Here is a 26,192-nt window from a genome sequence, read left to right as displayed (position 1 = left end):
AGAGAGGACAACCACCTACTGCACACCGTAAGTTTAAGCTTTCTTCACAACCATTCCACACTTTTTACTTATCAACCCATGTTTCTCATACAACCTCATTTTTTCCATTACAGATTAGAACTTCATTGACGGTTTCCACTAGATTACTACAATTTACTATGCATCTGTCTTCTACCTAACACAGCTTCTCATATTTTTTATATGCGGCCCTTCCGACCCCTCTATAATAAGGCAAAACACCAGCCAACATTATGAAACAATAATGAAGAAAGGGACCGCTAGATTGAGAAGATATTAAGAATGCTGCTATTTCTGAAGCCTTAAATTTAAGGTGTTTTTTCTCCTTATCACAGGCTTTTCGTCTGCAGGTTAATTCAGGCTTGGTTTCTCTCAAAATGTTTGCTCCCGCTCTCCTCCTGACCATTTTGATGTGATGGGTTTCCACTAGGATTTTGACAGCGATTTCAAACTGTTTTGTCGTTTTTATAAACTAATAATTTGTAAACTATGAGGTCCACAACCTCACCATGTGCTACTATCATTCATTTCCATCTGCATCATTTGTTTTCTCATTCCCTTGTTTCTTAGGTTAACGCAGTTTTTTAGTATCAATTATTATTTCAAATTAACTCCTGTTTCACTGAATTTTGTTGCAATAAGTTGTTTTTTACTCTGCATATTGATGTAAATATTGTATATTTGTGCTATTTTGTTTCCGTCTAGGCTCTCTTTTGTTTGTTTTTTCATTTGCGCTTTCATTATGTTTTTTAGCATTTTTTCAACTCATATTATGTAAATTATTCCAACCCCCCTAATTTTTTCACTGAAGATGGCTCAAACGAGCCGAAACATGTCTGAACTTGTTTACTCCGTCTAATGACGGAATATATGATGTATTGAATAGGAGGATGCTTTCATTTTTCGCCATTGTAAAGTGAAAACCGTCAATACGGAATGATTCTAATATCTTATAGGACCTCTACCGTATGTACAAACTTTGGTTGTAACATAGGATGACAGGAATACATTCTCTGCGTCTCTCAGTATTAGACATACTGTATAATGTGGAAAAAGTCCCAAAGTCTGCATATTAACATTCATAAAAGGCACTATCATGCAAGTTAATATTATATATGCGCCAAAGTCATGTCATATTATGCAATATTAAACGTCTAAATATTCGCTATTAAATCCAAAATCTTCAAAATATGCACTATGCATAAATTTTCTCCTAAAAACAGGCCAAAACATGCAAACATGCACGGAAAATGAACGGTTATTTGGACTCGTTAAGCCATAAAATGAATATCTGCAAAGTTTGAGAAGTGTAACCAGCTTATTTAAAAACATGCGTTTGCATGGAAATCCGGGCTCTAGTAATAACACTACCCAGATAGCAAAATTCTTTAACCTGATCTATTTTTTCACAGCCTAATTTAATGTTTGTTTTCAATTCAGTCTTCTTCTTTTGAACGACCATCATTTTTGTTTTCTTTGTATTTATTTTTAGCCTGAACTTCTCTAAAGTGGTGTTTGGTATTACAAGATATTAGAATCATTCCGTATTGACGGTTTTCACTTTACAATGGCGAAAAATGAAAGTATCCTCCTATTCAATACATCATCTCCATCTCTCCAACTCAACATCCCCTCCCTTCCTCAAACCAGCCCTGCACCTCCCTTCCCCCTCCGCTCCTTCCAACCTAACAAACACAGCCAACCAACAATAGACTCGATCACGCGACCGAGACCGTCACTTTAAGAAGGCCACACCATTCGAGCTTTAAAAGTCAGCGAGTAAACTAACATCCTCTTGAAACATTCATTATATTTGCCAAACAAACCCACCTCCATCTCTCCAACTCAACACCCCTCCCTTCCTCAAACCAGCCCTGTACCTCCCCTTCCCCCTCCGCTCCTTCCATCCTAGCAGACACAGCCGAACCAACAATAGACTCGATCACGCGAACGAGACCGTTACTTTGAGAAAGCCAGGCCACTAGAGAGGACAACCACCTACTGCACACCGTAAGTTTAAGCTTTCTTCACAACCATTCCACACTTTTTACTTATCAACCCATGTTTTTCATACAACCTCATTTTTTCCATTACAGATTAGAACTTCATTGACGGTTTCCACTAGATTACTACAATTTACTATGCATCTGTCTTCTACCTAACACAGCTTCTCATATTTTTTATATGCGGCCCTTCCGACCCCTCTATAATAAGGCAAAACACCAGCCAACATTATGAAACAATAATGAGGAAAGGGACCGCTAGATTGAGAAGATATTAAGAATGCTGCTATTTCTGAAGCCTTAAATTTAAGGTGTTTTTTCTCCTTATCACAGGCTTTTCGCCTGCAGGTTAATTCAGGCTTGGTTTCTCTCAAAATGTTTGCTCCCGCTCTCCTCCTGACCATTTTGATGTGATGGGTTTCCACTAGGATTTTGACAGCGATTTCAAACTGTTTTGTCGTTTTTATAAACTAATAATTTGTAAACTATGAGGTCCACAACCTCACCATGTGCTACTATCATTCATTTCCATCTGCATCATTTGTTTTCTCATTCCCTTGTTTCTTAGGTTAACGCAGTTTTTTAGTATCAATTATTATTTCAAATTAACTCCTGTTTCACTGAATTTTGTTGCAATAAGTTGTTTTTTACTCTGCATATTGATGTAAATATTGTATATTTGTGCTATTTTGTTTCCGTCTAGGCTCTCTTTTGTTTGGTTTTTCATTTGCGCTTTCATTATGTTTTTTAGCATTTTTTCAACTCATATTATGTAAATTATTCCAACCCCCCTAATTTTTTCACTGAAGATGGCTCAAACGAGCCGAAACATGTCTGAACTTGTTTACTCCGTCTAATGACGGAATATATGATGTATTGAATAGGAGGATACTTTCATTTTTCGCCATTGTAAAGAGGTCCTATAAACCAATTAAACAAGTACTATCTTATCTGTTGGTTGAGTAAACATTGATGTAAGCCGGAAGTCCCCACGTCGATCTCAGTAATTCTTAGGAATAAGGTGTCCCAACTATACACTGCTATAAATTGAACCTTAAATTGTGCATTATTCATTGACGGCTCATTTGTTCGTCTATGTTAGACGAAGAAAACAAAACTCGAATCACACTTCTGTGACGCCATGTAACTGAGATAGCAGCTTAGAAAACTGAACCCTCTACCGTTGTTATTCTAGAATTTCCTACCCAGAAATCTCACTTGTCACACATCTTTGTTATCGCACAAGGCAATTGTTACCAGTTATTGAGGACATTCAAAAGTATCTGCAATCATCGCACGGAGAAGTAGCTGCGGCAGCTAGAGATAGTGATGAAAATAATTTTTTGTCCGTATTGAAAGTTTCATAAAATACATAGGAAAATATTTAAAATTTATCTCCACCTATTCAATACAATGCAAGATGTTGACATTTAAGTCAAAACATTTTTCAAATGTGAGACATGTTTCGTCTCTTACTGTGAGGCATCTTCAGTCACTAATCAAAACCTTATTACTTTTGTCAGACAACATTTCAAACATTCTACAGCTATTATAAAAATGTTCATAAAACAACTAAGAATCTAATACAATGATGAACAATATGTAGTATACTTGATGAATAGGACGACATTAGATGGTATAGTAGTACGGATAATGGCTTGAAGCCTTAGTCAATATTAGGTTTAAAATACATAGTGGAAAGCATATAAAATCATTTCAATGAAGATATACATTACATTTAAATCTATAAATAACTTATGAACTATTGACCATTAAACATTACGGGCAAATATACGCTGGCGTCAATAACAATTGTCCAACATTTGGAATGTTTTTCCTTTACATTTTATATTAATTAATGTAATCTTTTTCATACGTGTATATTAACATGTTATTTTACCTATACTTCAGACTCTGACAACGGCTTTAAGCCATCAACTGTCACTTATGATACCTCCATTCTTAAGTGTACCATCTAAGAACCTACTATTTTAATATGCGCCTGTCACTTCTTGTGTTGTAGAAAGATAATTTTCTGTGTGTAAGAATGTGCGAACAGATAAATGGGTGAGCTTAAATCAAGACAAGTTGGAGAAATTACAGTAGTTGTACAGTGTTTCAAAAGGAACTAACTTTTGATAGTGCATATTTTCCAGTTTATTTTACATGTTTTGCCATATGATAGTGCACGAATGCATGCATATTTTGAGGTTTGATAGTGCATGGAAATCCGGGCTCTAGTTATTACCAATGATAATCAGTGTCTGATGGAAGTCAAAAGAAGAATTGCTATGGTAAAACAAGTGTTTCAAAGCAGGAAAAATCTATTGTTAAATAAGTACATAGGAATTAAAAACCAGGAAGAAATTTGTTAAAACCTTTGTTTGGAGTGTGCTAACTTACGGTTGTGAGACCTGGACTTTGGGAAAACAAACACATTCAATACTAGAAGCTGTGGAAATGTGGTTCTGGAGAAGACTGCCAGGGACGAGTTGGACAGAAGAGAAACGAACCTTAATTTATTCGATAGAGCAGAGGAAAGCTAAATTTTTTGGACACATCCCACGACATGACACCTTTCTCCGGAATGTCTTCGAAGGAAAGGTCCAAGGGAAGAAGTCGAGAGGAAGACCACATCTCTCATACCTTAGGAACATAATCACTCAGCTGGATTTTGCTTCTTACGTCACGATAAAAAGGACTGCTGAAGACCGTGGGATGTGGCTGCAGCAAGAAGCCTTAACCTTTGGATGGATGGATGGACGGACGGACGGACGGTGTTATGACTTGATGTACCGGTCACCTACTATAACCTTCATCAGTAGCAAGAAAGCTTTAAACAAGATCTCCAAGAATTGTAGCCAGTAGAAGGCATTGAAATTTGCCACTTGGATCTAGAAGAGAAACCTTATCAAATTTATTAAAATGTGACAAGAATGAAAACCAATTTTTTATGCTTTCCTCCTAACTTATTTACTTTCTTAGGAGACAATTTATAGGAACACTTAATTTGCAATACTCACTGTGAGTTAGGAAGAGCTGATGCTACTGTTTCTGATTTGTGATCTTACGTCAGAAATTTTTAATATATATTTAACGTCATAAAACATTAGATGTACTCCTTTTCAAAAACTATTTGTTTTACGTCGCATTGACATAGGGTGACAGTGGAACAGGAAAGGAAGCGACCCTGGCTTTATTTATGGTACAACTCCAGCATTTTCCTGGTGTGAAAATGGGAAACCACAGAAACCATCTTCAGGGCTGCCGGCAGTGGGATTCGAACCCACTATCTCCCGATTACTAATAAGTACTTTGGAGAAGATACTATATCGTGAACCATTGCCTTTAATAAATCCCCAGAAATCTTATCTATTCCAGCTGCTTCTCTAATTTTCAACTTTTATATCTTTCTATGAATATCTTTGTCATCATTGGTAAATTTCAGTTCTTTCCTAGTACTGAATTAGTCACCACTTCTACCTGGACACTATCCTTATATCCAACTATCTTTACATACTACTATTCTTCCCCCCTGTTATTATCAGCAATCATTTTTGCTGCTTTCATGTATGTATACTGTTTGATTTAATAGCATCCATGTGACACAGTACATTGCCTTTAGTATGGCACATTCTGAAGAAAACGTGGTGATATGATAGCAAGGACTAAAATGAAAAAATAAACAAATTCTAGACAACAAACAGGGTATAACATAAATGCTTTCATGCACTTGTGTTAAAATGAGGTATTCTAAATAGCATAACTTAACCTACTTACTCTTTCCATTTCACACTCCTGTACGAGAGTCACGTAAGGATCCTTCATCCCATGGACTAGTAAAGTGGGTACTAAAATTCGTCGGTGAAATGCTGAATCTCCTTCTGGCCAATCTTGACCTCGAGCTATGTGCTGCAGAACATATGGAGGAATACCACTACTCAGAGCATCAGCATAACTTATGTGCTTGCCACACGGAGCATACAAAATGTCCCTAGAAAGAGAAATACAAAAAAAATTATCTGAAGAGATATTTTCACTTTGTTCTTGTTATTGTCCATGAAATCAAAATGACAACTCAAACTAATGATGAATAGGAAAGTGAGTAACCTTCAGGATATCTTAAGGAACATAGTTACAAACAATCAAGACTGGGAACTATTATAAAACCATACAGTCAAACCTTCTTACAACAATATTTTTGGGCCTAAACAGATGGTATTGTTATATCAGTGTTACTGTCATACTGAAGGAATAAGAAACTGAAATGAGAATAATGGTTGACCTACACGTTCATTCAAGGTAACATGCAAAGAGCTAACTATTTAAGATTCCAAAGTAATTAGTTCCATCTGACCCAGCAATTCTGTTGCTTTTTTTGTTATTTGCTTTACGTCGCACCGACACAGATAGGTCTTACGGCGACGATGGGATAGGAAAGGCCTAGGAATGGGAAGGAAGCAGCCGTGGCCTTAATTAAGGTACAGCCCCAGCATTTGCCTGGTATGAAAGTGGGAAACCACGTAACTGTTGTTAAGGCAGATTGCAAAAATTCATTTGAGATCAAGACAGGTGTTCGACAGGGAGATGGTCTGTCACCTCTTTCATTCAACTGCGTACTACAGACGGTAATACAGGAGTGGCAAAAGACGTTAAAAGAAAGGAACCTTTCAAAACCCATAAGGATTGGGACAAAGAAAAACGGAGTGGAAATAGATTGCTTAGCATTCACTGATGATATAGCCCTTACGACAGAAAATTTCAAAAGTGCAACAGAACAGATCTGTGTTGAAGGAAGTAGCAGAACAAACAGGTTTACAAATTTCCTTTCAAAAGACAGAAGTAATGTCAAATATCAAAGATGATACGGCACAACTAAACACCAAATATGGAACGATAAACCGTGTTAGTAATTTAAATACCTTGGGGAATGGATTCAGCAAAATGGACTTGACAAAGAGGCCATAGCAGCAAGAATCAGGAAAACGGAAGTCACTTTCCAAACCACCCGCAACATATACAACAAAAAACCCTGAACACAAAAATTCGTCACTACAACACTGTCATCAAACCAGTATCGCTGTATGCATCTGAATGCCTTATCCTGTCCGAGAAATGTTTGCTTGCAGATTTAGAGAGGAAAGAAAGATCCTACACACCATACTTGGCCCAAACTACAAAAATGGCATCTACATTAGTAAATCCAGGCAAAAAGTATACTCTAAGATAGAGAAAATCATGGACACAATGCGTAAAGGCAGAGTTCGCTTCTACGGTCATATACGACGGATGATCGACTCTCGATGGACGAAACGTATCTTCAGTATATTTGACTCAAAACCAAAAACGGCAATGCCATGGTACGTTAATGTCAAGAAAGATCTTAAAGAACTGGGCCTACAAACAGAAGATGTACAAGACCAAAATCTTTTCAGAGCAGCCATCAAGACTTTTGGGACTTTCCAGGACAAAAAACGGGCAACTGGTGCTAAATGTACAGAAGAACATTGTGCTAAGCACAGTGAGCTGATGAAGACGATGTGGATCAAGCGAAAAATGAACAAATGCCAGAATGTAAAATGAGGCTTATCGTGGTCCCTAGTTGGCCGATTAGCGAAGTTGAATGAATTAATATATATATATTTCTTTTTTTTTGAAACTGCTGTGTACTTCATTCCATCATTCAAACCCTTAAACACTGCTAATTTTTATTCCAAACAAATTAACTAAAGATGAATAAAGGCCATACATATCATACCTCACCATACTAAGGAAATAACTGGGAAGACTGGCTATTTTTAAAGGTTGTGTACTTCAAGCTTCGATTGATTAATAGTAATTCCTATTCTGAAGTCGTAAGCCATATCTGCTACCGTCCATGAGGATCATCGTATCACTTTTTATCTAACATCAAGATTTGTTACAACAGGGTGTTTCTGAAATTGCTTCATCACTGTAATGAATAATAATATTATTAAGATACGACATCTGCCAGGTCTGTACAAAAATATTGCTCAGTGCAGGTTTATCATTACAAAAAAGTTTGACTATATACGTCCAGGAAGGGATGACAAAGTACAGAGGGTTGCTTCCATAGGAAGGGGATTTTAGCGCTGCTATGTGAGTGCCAAAATCAGGGTTCTTGGAGGCAAACAAACCCGTTTTCATTTAGTCCTCTCATAGCAGTAGCAGGTGTTTTGCTCTCATAATGCCTAAGAAAAATGAACCTTTTTGGGAAGCCTACTTCATTGCCCTTTTTGATGTTCAGTTATTCTGCTATTTCTGAAATATACAGGAAGCAAAATTTTGTGGTGTTGTAGAAAGAAATCAGTTCGCTGTTGAATAAAAAAGGAAAACCTTATGTGAGGTTAACTCCGAAAGGAATAAATCCACAACCTACTACTAGGCATACCCCAGACGTGATAAGGAAGGTTAAGGTCCTTGCCTCTGGCAGTAACCCAGCCACACAAAGAGTCATTGCAAGGACATCGTCGGCTGTAACTCGATCCGAGTATATATCATTTCTTCCTGCATAAAGTGAGCAGTTCAACTCAGTTTATGGATGTGTTTACAATGACTGAACAGACCAATCTTGGAATAAACATACGCCCACACAAATCACACTGAATGGATGAAAGTGGATGGGGTTGTAATTGATGGCTTTCTTGCTTGGCCTCTTGATGTCTGCGGTGTTCTCTTTCAAAAAAGTTGACAGCGGTGGATGTAGTGTTCCGCCACAGTGAACGGTCCACAGCACATTCTTCCCATGCCTGTATATTTATACCAGTTGTCTTCATGATGTGTTTTAGCTGGTCCTTAAAATGCTGAGGGGCTCCACCAGGTCTACTGCCGTAGCAAAGTTCACCACAAAGAATTTGGCGGGGAAGCCTGGTACCACTCATAGGTAAATATGGCCTAACCATCTCAGTTGAAGAGCGATGATTGTTGCCTCAATGCTATTTAGCTGCACTTTGTCGAGAACTGCAGTGTTGGTCACATAATCCTCCCACTTAATATTCAAGATGTATCTCATTTTTTGTTGGTGGAAGTGCTCAAGTTTTTTGATGTTACGATGATAGTGTCCAAATTTCACAGCCATACAGTAGCGTGGAAATGACAACAGCTTTGTATACCATGAGTCTGGTATCTAGTTTTAGGCCGTTATTCATTAAGACTCTGCGCATTAACCGCCTGAATGCTGCATAAGCATCCCCAATTCTTTTATCGACATCTTGTTCGCAGGTACACCGTTTAGACAAGATGCTTCCAAGATATGAAAAGTGATCAACCTCCTCCAGTGTTGTGTCAAAGATGGAGATACTGAACTCAGGAAGAGTTAATCCTGGGGCAGGTTGTGCAAGTACCTTCATTTTTTGTTTTTTTGGCATTAATGGCAAGATCAAAGCGATCACAAGCAGTTTTAAAGCAGTCGACTGACTGTTATAGTTCTGCAGGTGTTAGAGCAGGAGATGCATACTGCAGTTCTGTCACCCGGGTAACCAGAGTACATCTTTGTGAGCAAAGTCTTGCCAGATTGAAAAGGCCTCCATCAAAATGAAATTTAGTCTCATGCAGCATGGCAGCCACTGTACAGTGCAAAGTGTGTAGGAGCAAGCACACAGCCTTGTTTCAATCCATGAGTGATTGGGAACGAATCTGATACTTGGTTACCGTGAAGAACCTGTCCAGACATGCCATCATGAAGAGCTTGAACCAATTCCACATAACGTTCAGGACATCCAAAAATGTCTCAATACTTTCCACATAGCAGATCTTGGTACTGAATCAAAGGCTTTTTCCAGATCATAGAAAACTAAATACAGAGGCTGCTGCTGCTGCTGCTCTATGCATTTTTCCTGGAGTTGTCTAGCACACAAGATCATATCTGTTGTGCCTCTGGAGGTTCAGAAACCACATTGAGACTCAGGCAAAATCCTCTATGAAATAACTTGGAGCCGGTTTAATAGAATTATTGTGAGAATTTTACCTGCAATTGACAAAAGCGATAAACCTCGGTAGTTTCCACATACACTACAATCACCTTTCTTGAAGATAGTGATGACGGTACCATTAAGTCGTCAGGTACTTTATGAGTTTCCCAAATCAAGAGGATGAGTGTGAAAAGTCTAGTATTCAATGGTATACCTCCATTTTGTATCAGTTCCAGAGGGATGTTATCAGGACCAGGAGACTTTCTTGGTTTTAGTTGACTGAGTGCTTTGGTGAAATACATGTACGTAGGTGGAACTACCATCCATGGTTGTTGGGGTTGCTGAGGGACATTACGAAGAAAGTCCTCAGCGACATTGGAGGCACGATTTAGAAGCACAGAGAAATGTTCGTTCCAATGCTCTAAAATTTATCCATTATCAGTTAAAATGATGGAGTTGTCAGCAGTCTTCAGTGATGCCGATGAAGATCGAATTGGACCATATATCTCCTTTATGCCAGCATAGAAGTTTTGCAGGTCACGGGCATCAGATAGTCTTTGCAGTTCTTCAGCTTTTTGTTGCCACCAGTTATTCTTGATTTCCCTCATTTGTGCCTGACATTTTTCTTTAAGTTCCAAGAAATGTGATTTCTTCACATTGGAAGACGGATCTTGAAGATAGGATAGATGGGCTTCCCGTTTGGCATTGATAAGACACTTAATTTCTTCAAGTATATAAATAAGGAATAAACAAGGATTTGAAAAAAGGAAAAAGTTGCAAGAAGTGAGTTTATAAATTATAACATCATAATCTTTCAGAACATCACATAAACAGCAACACACTGAATGAAAATCATCTGACAGGAGAAAAATGGAAATTTGTGATCATATTAAATGAGGCTTATGTTTACCGAAGTGACTGCAATAAATCCAGTACAATTTACTACCATTAAAACAGTATGCAAAGTACAAGGAAAATTTCTCAAAGGCATTTATGATCATCACAGGTTACTGGTACAATCGGAAGTTGCTAACACCCTGTATTATTAGAATGAAATTCTGATTCCAATTTATTACACCAAGATCCCAGCTCTCTATGGAAGAGACACAAAGTCTAGGTGCATCAAAATAAGACCTCCAGTCACACTAATAATTTGACCCTGGAATTAATGGAAAGAATGGAGCAGGAAACAAGAATACAACCTATTCCTATCAGCGACATTCCAGTGAAATCTTGCGTTTTTCCATGGATTTTGTGCCTATGGACTCTTGAAAAGGGCATTTGGAAACAGGCGTCCTCGTACTATAGGTGGCCTATGAAAAGTCTGTAAAGAGGAGTGGAAATTTCTGTGTATGGCTGTACTATGTAAGAGAATTCTCTAGTCAAAACTATGATGTAGAGCCATAGCTTGTATGAAGGGACAATAAACACATAATTGATGGTGGAGATACAGCTTTTTGTAGAGTAAGAATCAAGTCAAATTTGTAACCAGAGATCAGAAACAACTCTCCACAATGATGGCAAAATTCACTGAGATAACCCTGAAAAGAAACTCTTCAGAGCAAAGTTAACTCACCTTCTGAAGCCACAAAGCAGCAGTGGTTTCATTAGCACTTGCAAGCACGGAGATACAGACGGTGGACGACAGTCACCTGTGCGTGGTGCAAGAGGAGTTGGTCCCCCTCCACTGATAAGAACTAGTTGCGAGACCTGCTGAGGACGATAGCGGGCCATTGCTGCCGCCAGACTGCATCTATCAAACATTATCACTTCCTCTTCAGATGTTCTTATAACAATACTGTCTAGGACTCTAGAGGAGTCTTTAAAAACTGCCATGTTACAGGATATGCCTCTAAACATCAACAGTTAATACGAAAACCATTTCCAGTAGGGAATATGCATATTAAATGTTTGAAAATCCAATAAGTGTGCTTTGTGTGCAGTACATTGTTCATGAGCAATTGAATGAGAGATACCTGACTAGTAGTGTGTATCACCCCTATCACCTTGATGACGGTGGTGATGTGGAGTCACATGGACTCCACAAGACATCGGAAGCACTGGGGAGCCATACTGATCATGTTTGCTGCCTGCCTCCCATAATCCACGAAGACTGGTTGGAGCAGGATCCAAGGCATGAATATCCCTCTTGACAGCATCCCAGATGTGTTCGATGGGATTGAGATCGGGGCTCCTCATCTTCACATCCGTGGAGTGTTCACTGAGCTATTCAGCCATAATTCGGGAGCGATGTGCTGGAGAATTGCTTGCTGTAGGTACAGATCACCTGCATGGTGCTGGAGGAGAACAAAGGAGTGAACATGATCTGCCAGCAGGTTCTTGTAACGTTCACCAGTGAAACACTGTCAGATGTACCAGGGGTCCCATTTCATCACTGCCTCATGTGGCTGATGTTGCACTCGTACCCAGCCATCAGCATGTACCAAATGGTACCTCAATCATCCATCCAGGCAACCTTTTTTCCATGCTTCCGGTGTCCAATGGTGGTGTTCCTTTGCCCATGTTAGTCATCATGCTTTGTGGCAGGGGTTGATCACAGATCCCCTTTGGGATGCTTTCTTCTTTACCCCATGACATGGAGATTGTTCTGAATGGTAGAGTTGCTCACACATCATCCTCCAGCATTGAATTAACGAGTGATGCACTGTGGCCCATCTATCCACTCTTATGATCCGAGCTAGCTGACGGCGACCCCCGTCATCAGTCGACCCTGGTGGCAGTGGTTTTGCCCACATCCACATACTCACAGTACACTCTTGGTTAAAAGATATAAACTTCTTTTTGTTTCCGTATTGAACTGGGATCACAGAGATAAGTTTTTTAAAGTTCAACCTGTTCAATACAAATTACGAGTGGTATAAGTTCACAGGACCCGCCTTAAAATCCTCCTCCTGTCCTCTACTCCCCCAACCCGCTCCTTCCCCTCCCCCTCTCCCCACCAGATATAACCTACCTCACTACACTCCACCCGTCAGTATTAGTCCGTACCTTCACACAAACTGTAGCTTCTCAACACGCGTATATTACACACATTTTAGCTCGACCAGGCCCATTATATTTTAATACTTATAATTCCTTTGTTTTAATTTCACTTCAGACTGATTCAAATCCTTCCTATTAAACTGAGAAATTTTAGTTCATCTGTATTACATCAGAAGAGAAGGCGGAAGGACAACCAATTATCATTAACCGTTTCTTCTTTATAACTTTATTAATACATCATTGTATAATTTTAACGAACACAACAAGCCTTTTCAGACATGTGTAATGATATATACTAACGCATATTTCTACAAGTTATTTACATGAACAAGGTGTTATAAACTAAAATTACGTTTTCATCTTGACAAAATTTGAACAACAAGTGTCTTGGGCGGACAAATTATCGCCAAAGTTTCTAATGCAACCATAAATATGACGTGATGATTTGAGTATTAGCACATAAAAAGATCAACAAAAACAGTGTATCAAGTGATTGTTGTAAGTTTTTACTATTTTATTCAGCACACAGTGTAAATAAATGTTTCAAAAGACTTTTATACTTTGATAACCTGTCAAAACTTTTTAATCTTTTATTGTTAAAAACTATGTATTTATGTGTGATAACGTCAATTTTAATTATCATGTCCTTTCCCAATTGTGTGATTAATGTATTTTATGGCTGATGATGACATTTAAATGTTGAAGCTGGTACCATTATTGAATAAATGTTGTAAATAATAACTTATACAACTCGTAATTTGTATTGAAAAGGTTGAACCTTAAAAAACTTATCTCTGTACACTCTTGATACAGTGACCCTTGGAAAGCATCTCTTCAGACAATCTGGCCGTGATCAAATGTGCTGAGGTCTCATGTCATATCCATTCTGTAGCCAAATGTTACTCATGCAGCTCGTTACATGCTATGCCCTCCTATTACATTCGCTTGGCAGACCACAGCACCATTTTGCCAAAGTGGCAGCTATCTCTAATTCTCTAGTTCAGTTGCTCATGAGTGTAGTGTACTGAGAGAACAGGATTTTCCATGTTTTGAAATTATACACTAAAAAAGGAAATTACTTTTTCAAACATACTAAATTTTTTATGAGCAATTTAGTAGCTCCCTAATAACACTGGATTGGAAAAAACTGAAGATAATATCAAATATATATATATTCTAATGAAGCAATAACTGAATTATCCAGTAAGCTAATCTGAAGAACATTAGGCCTAAATACAACTGACATAGGAAACTTTAAGAAAGTAATAAAATTTTAACTTGGGCATATGCTGCATGTTATTTATTTTCTAATAATGGTATTGTTGTTGTTTTGTTATTATTATTATTATTATTATTATTATTATTTAGACATTAATCAGATTCTGTCACATAATTGCAAAGAAAAATTCAGAAATTGCAATTAAAAGTTTCTTAATTAGTATAAATAATGAAAACTTAACAGATGTGAACAAAGGTAATTTCAATGAAATAATTTTAAACTTATAAATAAAACACATACTGTAAATGTTCATAAATGAGCAGCTGCATATGAAGATGCATGATGTTGTGCAAGAGCAAAAGATATGAGAGGTTGTAAAGTTTTTTATAAATGAGCTGACATCTTAGAGTTATGTATTTCTGAATTTCAAGCGTGCTGATATCATTGAGATCATACATGGTATAATATAAGTTGTTCTATTGTTCTTAAAGAAAATGCAGATTTCCTGATTTTCATTTTCACTTTAGCCTTGATAATCAAGGTGGATATTGAAACAGCATGTTGATTTTCAGATTCGATCCACTGAGCCAACATCCTTTCCAATTTCTCTTATCTTTATTATCTTAGCAGTTGACAACCTAGTCACACTTTTACAACTTTCTCTTGTTTTCTCAACTTGATTTCTTGTTTTTAAAGTTAATTCTGGAATTTCTGTAGCTGTGACTATGTTGACTGTGCACTCACTACATCTATACTTATTTCTACTTCTGCCTCCAGTATTATATATTATCTCTGATTTATTAGCCTTTGAAGTATTTTAATCGTAACTACCTAGGGCTCTCTAAAGACTAGGTATGCTCGCCCGCCAATATGGTTCATTCCCGCACTACGTTGGTAAGGAAGTTGACCGCCCCACGCTTGTATATGCCATACCTGCCAACTTTGCAAAACCAAAAATCAGGAGATTTGGACATGAAAATCAGGAAAAATCGGGAGGAATCAGGAGATACAATTGCTCAAAACCGAAATACAGGAGTATTATGGTATATTATAATACTTATTGTCGGAAAACACGACTGTTGCTATACGACGCTACAAGGTTGAAAATTACACATCTCTAGTCCCTCAAAGGAAGTATGCGAGTGAGATGTTCGGTCTCTGATAAGTCTTCCGAAAATAGTATGAACTCATGCTCCACATGTGTGAATCAGTCATGCATTTACTGTAGATGCCATTAATATATTGCATCACGCGCCCGCGCGATTATGCGAATCGCAATACTATTTTTTCAAAGTAATAAATTTAAATTCGCCAAAATTGTCTCCGAATGGCTCCTAAAATCTCCAGAAAAGTCCCCAGCCGCTATCTTTGAAATTCTGTCACTAATTTATTAAAAAACTTCAAACCTAGCGACTAGTCTCTAGAATCGACTAGACTGATGTGAACGAACACGAACGTAGCACGTAACAACGAGAGATTGACGATCGAAATACGCGTCGTGATATTCAGGTTTCAATAAACATTGCACATTCGCGCGCATTTCTCGTATTAATAAACGTCGATATTTAATTTGAAAGCGGCAATGAGCGAAGGACTTCCGGCCACTTGCGTACAATGCTGAAATGGCGGGATTTGAAAAAAAAATGTTTAGTTCAACAAAAAATAAGCTACAATCGGGAGGCGGGAAACAATGTCGAAAATCGGAAGTCTCACGCCTAAATCGGGAAAGTTGGCAGGTATGTACCTCTTTCTTACTGTTCTCAAAGCTAGAAAATAACGCTAAATTAACATAATGTAAAAATACTCATTTTCAGTATTACTCAAACGGTTACTCAACATAAATATTAGTATATTTCGTACATTATTGTGTAATTTTTACTCGAGACGGTGATTGTAAAAGCAAGGTCGTTTATAATTTGCCTTTTAACAATCAAACAAACTAGGCATGTACCTCACTGGAGCAATATTAGAAAACATAGCTTACTAATAAATCAGTTTATTATTATTATTATTATTATTATTATTATGATAAGTAGAATACGTTGTTCGTAAGCTATGCGCCGCGATACCGTCAAATGAAATGAGGGACACCGTGGTATTGATGTAGGCTACTGTAATTCTTAAATCGTGGAATCTGACATGGTAATCGGTCAGTGTCAAAGATATATAGATTGTGATAGAAGATTTTGATACCATATGATCTCCGTCGGTATTTCATACTTGCGTGAAATTGATTTCAATGTTGTCGAAATAATATTCTTCAAATAAATATAACGCTGAAATGTGATGTACGAAAACGAACACACGCAAGTAACTGGGATTCTTTAATTTTATTTCTCTCTTATAAAATTTAGTCCCTTTTGTTATTTTTTTTAATTTCTTGACGCTATTTCTAGCGAGTGCAGCCCTTGTAAGGCAGACCCTCCGATGAGGGTGGGCGGCATCCGTCATGCGTAGGTAACTGCGTGTTATTGTGGTGGAGGATAGTGTTATGTGTGGTGTGTGAGTGCAGGGATGTTGGGGACAGCACAAACACCTAGCCCCTGAGCCATTGGAATTAACCAATAAAGGTTAAAATCCCCGACCCGGCCGGGAATCGAACCTGGGACCCTCTGAACCGAAGGTCAGTACGCTGACCATTCAGCCAACGAGTCGGACCCTTTTGTTGTTTACCAGTATTTAAAAGAAGACATTCTATGAGTAAAATAAACTTAATTTTTGGTGAGTGTTATGAATCTCATCAGCTTATGCAGTTGTAATGAACAGAGGATGGTAGTTTATTCAACCGAACGTTCATGAAACAAATGTTATGTTATTATAAACTAGTTGATGTACCCGTGCTTCGCTACGGAATTCTAAATTTTATACAGAATTCTAGGTTAGGTAGTGTAAACGTTGTGAGTAAGATTGTATTAAGTTGCATAGCTCTTAAAGTTGCCCTAGAAGCACGACGGGCAAGTCACCAACGTCTTTTCTCATATGAATACTGGATTAGGGAATTTTCATTGTAATGGTAGGCCAGCTTGCCTACTGTCAGTCACAATCAGGTTGGGGAGTTTTCATTATAATGGCAGACACTCACTCTCCGCCTGCCTTTATAGATTCTCAGAAAGACTCTCTTAGTGGTTTTCCCAACTGAAATGAACATGGGGCATTACAATGATGTCAGTAGGAATGGCGCGATTAAAAAGCATTGCCTTCATATGAAATAGTCGATCAAGTGAAAAACCACACATTTTCTCACTTTTAACGAACAGTACTATGCTGCCGAACTAACAGTCCAAAGCTACAGTGCTGGAATGACCAAGACTCAGACATCCGTGATCCGTGAACAATCTTCGTCCTTTTTTCGGTGGGGGGAAGGGGGATTTCAAATAGTGGACAGTCCCAGGGCAAAAACTATGCCCGTTTACTTAACTGTTTCTTGGGAGTACCTGATGAGTCGGAAAATCTCAATTCACTACACTGGCGGGGGAAAGAACTGTCTGACTTGGAGGCAATTTTTCCTCCAAGCCAGAGAAGAAACCAAATCTTCGCTGCTAATTTGGAATAAAATTAATGTCGATTTAATGAAAGTGAAGAGGAAGAAGCTTTTCCTAAGAAACGGCATTTTTCAGGGTTGAATTTTGAGTTACTTAGTGAATTGTGGTACTATAATTTGGAATAGGGCTAAATTGTAATTCCAGACCAGTTCATACTCCTACTACTACTAACTGAGCCTCTGACTCAAGTGCGCACACTGCTCTTTCAAAACAGCGCGTCAGAGTAGGCATCGAACAGCTGCCATACTATGATGAACCAGTGTGTTACGTACCAGCAGTATCCGAAAATGTATGAACCAGAGGATTGGCATGCTAAAGAAGAAAGTTATCTAACTCCTCATCTATTTCCCGCCAATATTAATTTAGGCTGTTATACTCGGTACGCAGCAGTAATCCCATCTATCGGAGTTGAATGTCAGCATAAGAGACAAAGAAAATTACAACAAACAACAGTCAGTGTAATGTTATTGTTGATCTATGTTACGCGCTTTCGATATTGTAGGCCTTCACATTATTAATTGTCTTCCGGTTCTGAAATACCACTCTTATCACAGTCGGTACGGTAAAACTGAATAAGATATAAATGATCGGAAATTATATTCTCTATAACTTTTGTTATGTAGTACTTTTCCATAGGACCAAGAACATACGTATTTAAAAATTAAATTTTAGGTGCCTTCCCCTAAACTACAATTTCACCCAGGGTGAATAACATTGTTTATAGCTTAAACTGTAGTTTCTTATTCCCCGACTCTATATACCGATTTTCATTAAATTCTGTTTAGTCATTTTGTCGGGGCTCGGTGTTGATATGGACTTAGCAACAAAAATACAAATTCATGAATATCTGTGTTATCATAGCCGGTACGGTAAAAATGCATAAGACGTAAATGATCAGAAATTTAATTCTATATAACTTTAGTTATGTAGTACTTATCGATATGACCACTAATATAAATATTTGAGAATTGAATTTTAGGCCTTCCCCTAAACTACCATTTCACTCAGCGTAAATAAAATAATTTATAGCCTAGATTGTAGCGGTTCACCCCCCGACTCTACGTACCGATTTTTATCAAATTCTCTTCAGCCGTTTTCTCGTGATGCATGTACATACAGACAGACAGACAGACAGAAATTACGGAAAAGTAAAAACTGCATTTTCTTGTTACTGTGGACATGATCGATACAGAAATACCATTCTTTTCAAATTCTGAGCAATGTACAGACAAAACTCTTATTTTATATGTATAGATTACATTCAGGAAGAAAGTAGGAATAGAGTAACTACTTCTATAGCTGAATCTTCTCTTCCAACCTGAAGTATTGCACTGATAATCAGTTACCAGTGACTTGTAAGGTGAGTGTGGAGAATATTACATTTTTTGACTTTGGCAAAGTTAACAGCAATTTTTTTTTTTTTCAGAGGATCCTCTGGTTTGAAGATAAGTAGTATGATTTCTTAACACAACTCACCTTATTAAACTTGAAAGGCTTGCAACATTGGTTAACTTGCTCAGGCAGCACATTTCAAAATATATGATAGTTAAGTAACATTTTACAAATTGACTGTCTCCTTTTATTACAATATTTACAAAATAATAACATTCCATTCCTTATTTACCTTCTTTTCCGAAGCAGTCCCTACACTTTACCTCGTTTCCGAACATTCTTGTTAAAGTCCACAACAGCATAGAATCGAACTTTGAAGAAGTGTCTAACGTTGTTTTATTTTAAATTACAGTACGTTGGAGAACATGTACTGGTAAATTTATCATTAAAAATTTTCTCCACAACAAGATTTGCACCATTTTGCATTATATAATGCTTATAGTCCCTATAGAAGACCTCAGAGTTATAAATTAATTTCATAACTTCACAATTTGGTTTCTTTAGACCACCCAAATTAAAAAACCGAATGTTTCAGAGCTTGAGTCAGACAGCTCTTTTTAAAACCTGTCTGCATATAGGCCTACCACAGATCTTGGTTTTCAATAATGCATTTGTTGTACTACCACTAATGTTAAACAAATTATTTCTGTCATATGAAGTTAGTTTTGACAAATATTGTAATTGTGGTGTTTGGAAGTTGAAATCCTGTTGCCGGACTTTGGGGGAAGAACTGAATATTGAATGATCAGCGTGACTGAATTAAGGGGTGTAGTGATGACAGTGGGAGCTGTATGCAGGCTTAAGTCAGCAGTTGAAGTAGAAGGTGTAGCAGAGGTAGTGGAGGCATAATGCAGATCAGAAGGGAATCTAAACAACCTGTATACCGCAGTAGAGACATTACTACAATTAGGTGCAGAACGACCCACCCCTATGTAAGAAATATCCACACAAATATAGCACTATTCTGTCCATGCACGCGGTGATTAAAGCAATATGTTCAATGTTGCAAAGCGAGCGCTCGTAGGACAAACTAGAGTTTGATCACATGGCCCATTGCTCATGTATGAACCAAAATGGCAGCTAAGAATACCCATCTTATAGAGCCTTATAACTACCAGCTTATGCCATAATGTTTACATTGCAGAATACTCAAATAATGGAGCTGTAAGACTGACATACTACAAGATGCTGTCTTTTCAAAGCAGTGAGCACACAGTCATGTGACCACGCTAAGGTTAACTTCTAAACTGCTACCAGTTGCAATTTTTACAAATCATGTTATAGCAAAAACATATAACTTGAGAACAACATATAACCTGTATTGTCACAGTGCAGTGTTCAGTCTTTTCCCAATGTTAAGTCCCCTTAATACGTGGAATTTGGTAGTCTTAGGAGGATGCTGAGGCATTAAATTTTGAGAAGGTGGTAGATGATTTTATATCAAGAAATGAGATTAGAAAGTGGGCAATCCTTCAGAGAACTATATTTCTCAATGGAGACTGTTCAGGCGGTAGAGCTTTGCACATTTCGTATCATGAAATGCGTAATATACAGTAACAGGTCAGTTTCTAATTCTTTTTTCTTATGATTATTTTTGATAGCTTCATACATAAAACATTCCTTCAAAATATTTATTTATGAATCAAGTTATATTTTTCTGTTTACTTATGAATATTATTGAAAACTCAGTACATAAGACTCTTTCAAAAATGTATTTGAGAAACAAGCTCTATTGCTCTATTATTGTTCTGTTTTTCTTATCTGTGAATATTGTTATTATATAGGAATGTTTGCATTAATAGTTGTTCCTCATTTCACATGGCTGTGTTCATGTTAATCAGGTCTCGCCAATTACCTGAAGTAAGACACTTAAAATTCCAAAACCATAAAACAACCATCACTGCTTTGGAAGAGGTCAGTTCCATGTACACTGAGGCAATGATACAAGTATTCAACATCAACTTCAATGGGCCACCCATGTTATCTGCATGTCTAATTCACACTTTCCAATGTAAGTAATGTACTCTTGATCGAAGGATGGGTAACGTGATCAGAGAAGACAGCAGAAATAATACAGGGTCTCTTATAAACTAATTCCAAATGCATGGCGTTTATACTCTGTGCTATGGCAGCTGCCTCAGACGAACTTAAGTCGCACGTGGCCACACTGTTTAAAGCGTGTATGAAATGTTACCTTCTAAAATATGCTGGAAGTGTCGTCCTTCCTGGGTTATACAGGCTTGTATCTGGTACCCACATTCTGGCTGATGCGAGCGAATGCTGCCACTGCAATGTTTGATTTCTTTTGCAATGATTTCTTTCAGTTCCTCCAATGTGTGAGGATTTGCTCGATACACTTTTTCTTTCAGTTTACCTCACAAGTAAAAATCACACACTGTTAGATCTAGAGAACGAGGGGGAAATAGACCAGCACTGATCACTCTGTCTGCTAACACTTCCGAGATTGTAAGAAGGGAATCTTCTGCCATATGAGCAAGGGCTGAATCTTGAAATTGCTGTCAACTGTTTTGTCATTTTTACTAAACCAATAATTTGTAAACTATGAGGTCCACAACCTCACCATGTGCTACTATTATTCATTTCCATCTGCATCATTTGTTTTCTCATTCCCTTGTTTCTTAGGTTAACGCAGTTTTTAGTATCAATTATTATTTCAAATTAACACCTGTTTCACTGAATTTTGTCGCAATAAGTTGTTTCTTGCTCTGCATATTGATGTAAATATTGTATATTTGTGCTAATTTTGTTTACGTCCAGGCTCTCTTTTGTTTGTTTTTTCATTTGCTCTTTCATTATGTTTTTTAGCATTTTTTCAACTTATATTATGTAAATTATTCCAACCCCCCCCCCCCTAATTTTTTTCACTGAAGATGGCTCAAGCGAGCCGAAACATGTCTGACTTTGTTTGCTCCGTCTAATGACGGAATATATGATGTATTGAATAGAGGATACTCTCATTTTTCGCCATTGTAAAGTGAAAACCGTCAATATGGAATGATTCTAATATCTAGTACCATTGTTACTCACTCACTTACTCACTCGCTCCGTAGGCTTCTGAGGGACGTGAAGTTCACGTGCCGATCTCACAATCCTCTTCCATCCTTTTCCATCTTGAGCCTGCTCTTACCAGTTATCAATTTGGAGGGTCCGGCATACCTTGTTGATCTCCTTCTTCCAGGTGCTTCGGGGTCTTCCTAAAGGTCTTTTCCCATTAAGAGATCCCTTGTATAGATCTACTGGTGCCCTGTTATCCTGCATACTCAATACATGTCCATCCTAGAGCAGTCTGTTGGATTCTATCACACCCATTATAGTGTGTTGTTGAGACAGTGTGTAAATCTCATAATTAGATCTTTTCTGCCAGCTTTGAGAGATAGGATCGAACCACTGGCCAAATATTTTTCTATAAACTTTATTCTCAAAGACTTGCAACTGCTGCTGCTCCTTCTTGGTTATATTCCATGTCTCGGAACCATACAGAAGTACTAATCGAATGACTGTATTGTAGATAATCATTTCTGCATTCCTTGTAAAAAACTTAAGAGCCTACTATAGGGCTCATAGAGTAAAATGCCTAATTTGCATTCTTAATTCTAGCTTGGTGTTCCTGTTGCCTTCGGTTTTGCTCATCGATTAATACAGCAAGGAATTTAAACATCTCTACTCTTTTAAATATATCTTCTTCTTCTCATCTTCATCCATTCCCTTTTCCAGATTCTCTCTGGGTAGGGTAGTGTACCAAAGTCCTCCACCTTACTCGATCTTATGTCTGGCCAGTTAAATCTGCTATGGTAATGGAGTAAACCATAGAGCCACTGTCTCCACGCCGAGTGTCGGGCGGCGGTAAATAGCCTGACCCACTATAAGGAGCAACAGCTAAGGGCGGAGGAGTCCTTATAGAAGGGAAATTGACCCTCAGTGGAGGAAATGCCACTGAAACCCCATATCAAATGTAGCGTCTGTACTCCAGAGGAGTGGCTACAAAAAGTGACTGTTCTCCATGTTAGGAGTGGCCTACAAGCTTCAGCTGGCATTAGCTCTAAAATGCCTTTGGGAGTGGTGAACCCATTATAATAAAAGCCTATATGATGACAAGTGCACTGAAGCCTTTTAAATATATATATCTATAATTATAAAAGGAAGTGTTTGTCTGTCTGTCTGTGCGCGATGTCCAGCAAAATCTACAGCATTGAGATATCTGAAATTTTGAACATAGGTCGATGGAAAGGTGTCTGAATGCACCTCGAAGCCGGAATTTTCATTTTCGCTTTCGTTGGTGAGTTATGAACGAAAAACCATCGGAAAACGTGCATTGGGCTATGACAATCCAACGTGCTGTCACCAAGATTAAATGCATCGAGACGCTGTCGCTTGGGAACGTACGTAAGATAGGTACAGAACACAGTATTCAAGGAGCCATTTTACGTCCAGGGCGTAGGAAACCGTTTTTGGTCTTATATGGTGTGAGGGCATATGACGCTGTTCATGCTCTGCAATGAACACGGCTCTGAAACTGATGACGAATATTATTGAAGCCACCATCATTACTGAGCATGCTGCGGGCGAAGTAGTATTCCTCGGACTGTAAGTCCATTGAGTAGGAAGCCATTTTCGGTCCGCGACACGAGGAGCCCTCAGCCCATAATATTCGGAAGTGTTTGGGTGCATGTGTGCGAAGCCCAGTCAAATCTACGGCACACAGAGATCTGAAATTTTGATATGGGACAATCGCTTAAAGTTGTAGGACTCCATCTTCGAAAACGGTGCTTTTGCCATTGTCAACTCTTCGTGGACTGTTCAAGAGTTCGAAAGGCAAACGCAATACAGTATACATCTTACCTCCAAATAGGACATTAATATTTTTTCCGAAGCTGTATAAGGAAGTAATATATTTTGTATTATATAACATGGTTTTTTACATGGTGTTAATATTATTTGTACCATCCATCAACCCGGTATTTTAAGCATTGAAAGTAACAATATAATAAAAATAAAATAATGTATTTCATGCAATTTACGACAAAACGATGTGAGTTAATAAATATAATGTTTTAATTTGCTTTTAAATAAATAGTTTAGAAACATCTAACGGTTCAATTAATAAACGCGGGCAAAGCCGCGGGCACATGCTAGTGTATATATATAGTTGCTTTAGAAAATTTACATAGTCTAATGTTTTCTAATTTTGGCAGCAAGTATAGTTACTTATTAAATAAACAAATTAAGGGCATAATTTATTTTTTTTACAATCGGTTTTACCTCGCACTGACACACAGATAGGTCTTATGGCGATGATGAGATAGGAAAGGGCTAGGAGTGGGAAGGAAGCAGCCATGGCCTTAATTACGGTACAGTCTCAGCATTTGCCTTGTGTGAAAATGGGAAACCACGGAAAACCATCTTCAGAGCTGCCAACAGTGGGGTTCAAACCCACTACCTCCAAAATGCAAGCTCATAGCTGCGCACCCGTAACTATCCAACTTGCTCGGTAAGGGCATAATCAAAATACTTCAGATATATAGAAAAATGTTATGCACTGCAAATCGTAGAGCATATATCCGGCCCTTGCTCCATTTCTTCATGGATATGAAGTGAGATTAATCTTGATAGCGAGATTTTACAACCGGATGCTCTTCCTGATGTCATCCTCATCAGAGATGAAATGAATGGTGTGATATATTAGAAAGGGATAGGGTGAAACCTGGTGATGGCACATAGTTTACTCCTGTCGAATAGCACCAAGGAGTTTGCTCAATGCTTAATATCTCCATCTGATGGATGAATCACCATCAACATTGCCACATGCCCTCACTCCATATGAACACTGTGCAGTGGCTTGGAATTGAATCTAGAATTTTGGCAGGCAATCAAGTGATTAGAAATTTGTATACCACCACCTCTCCTGCTGGCCAAAATTCTGATGGTGAAACATTCTTCGACTAACAGGACTCAAATCAGTTAACCACAGTGTCAGACAATATAGACTTGACGCCTTGATGATCATGCCTACCAGGCCATATGCACAGTAAATGCCATATTTACTTGCGTATTAAACTCCCTTTTTTCCCCCCCACTTTTACAGCAAAAAAAGTATGCGATAACCTCAAATTTTGTGCAGTGAACACATGACTTCTAGGCTATACAGAGCTATTAATTGTACATGTAAACATTCTACACTATTCTTTAACAAACTTATGAATGTATATTTTTTTAGGCCAACATATAAAGTAGATATAGTCAGTTAATATAGTTACTCATATCACGTCATTTGTTTCATGTCATCAATTCCTCTGATGAGATTGACATCAGAAAGGGCATATGATCGTAAAAACCGGCTACGAAGATTCGTCTCACTTCATACTCGATCCCGTAAAGAAAAGGGATAAGGGTATTGTATTATCATATTATGCAATATTGATACAAAATAACTTAACGGCCAGTCATTTGTCTCTCTCAGTTGAGCAGTAGGCCAACCACACAATAAACCTGAGTAAACCTGATCACTGCTTTCATTTGAATTATCGACTTGGGCCGCAAACTTCCCTGCTACCGGCTTGTCATCATTCCAAATGATGTCATCTTCACTACCATCCCGTCAGCCATGCACTGCAATTGAGAGCATTCAAAATCCCATCTTTTTGAACCTTTTAAAAAGTTTTGTTCCCGACTATAGAGTCCAAACAGTGAGAATCTATTCCCAAATGGTTTCTAGAGATGGTCTCTCATATTCCCAGTTGGTGTATGTGTAGCAGAAGCCACTCCTTCCGAATAAAGCCTATAGAAAACATGCCAAACCAGCAGCTGATAACAAGCGTACGTAACGAGCTGTACTTCCGAATGTAATACATAGCGACTGGAAGCATTCTTTCGATAACTGCGGCTGTTGAAAGCCAGACCCTCACGATGGGAAGAATAAAAATAAATAACAGAAAAGTTTGCCGCATTTACGGATATCTACAGGTGTGGCGGTTATGCATTTTATTATCATCATAATGTTTAATTTTGTACGTTTGTTGTCTCCATTTTTTATTAATGCGTAGTATGTTTTGTTTGGCATCTCCAA

General features: G+C 38.0%; 1 protein-coding gene across 1 annotated transcript in view; it reads right to left on the bottom strand.

Annotated features, from left to right (window-relative positions):
* Positions 1–26,192, bottom strand: part of LOC136872775 (uncharacterized) — a 48,134-nt gene that overhangs the window by 8,181 nt on the left and 13,761 nt on the right. Inside the window, exons 4-5 of the mRNA XM_067146611.2 lie at positions 11,529–11,705; positions 5,802–6,015 (exon numbers count right to left, since the gene is read on the bottom strand). Of these exons, the coding sequence (XP_067002712.1) occupies positions 5,802–6,015; positions 11,529–11,705 (391 nt within the window). The remainder of the gene's footprint in view (positions 1–5,801; positions 6,016–11,528; positions 11,706–26,192) is intronic.

The sequence above is a fragment of the Anabrus simplex genome, chromosome 4 (genome assembly GCF_040414725.1).
Source record: "Anabrus simplex isolate iqAnaSimp1 chromosome 4, ASM4041472v1, whole genome shotgun sequence".
NCBI lineage: Eukaryota > Metazoa > Arthropoda > Insecta > Orthoptera > Tettigoniidae > Anabrus > Anabrus simplex.
This window is presented reverse-complemented; position numbering and strand designations above follow the sequence as displayed.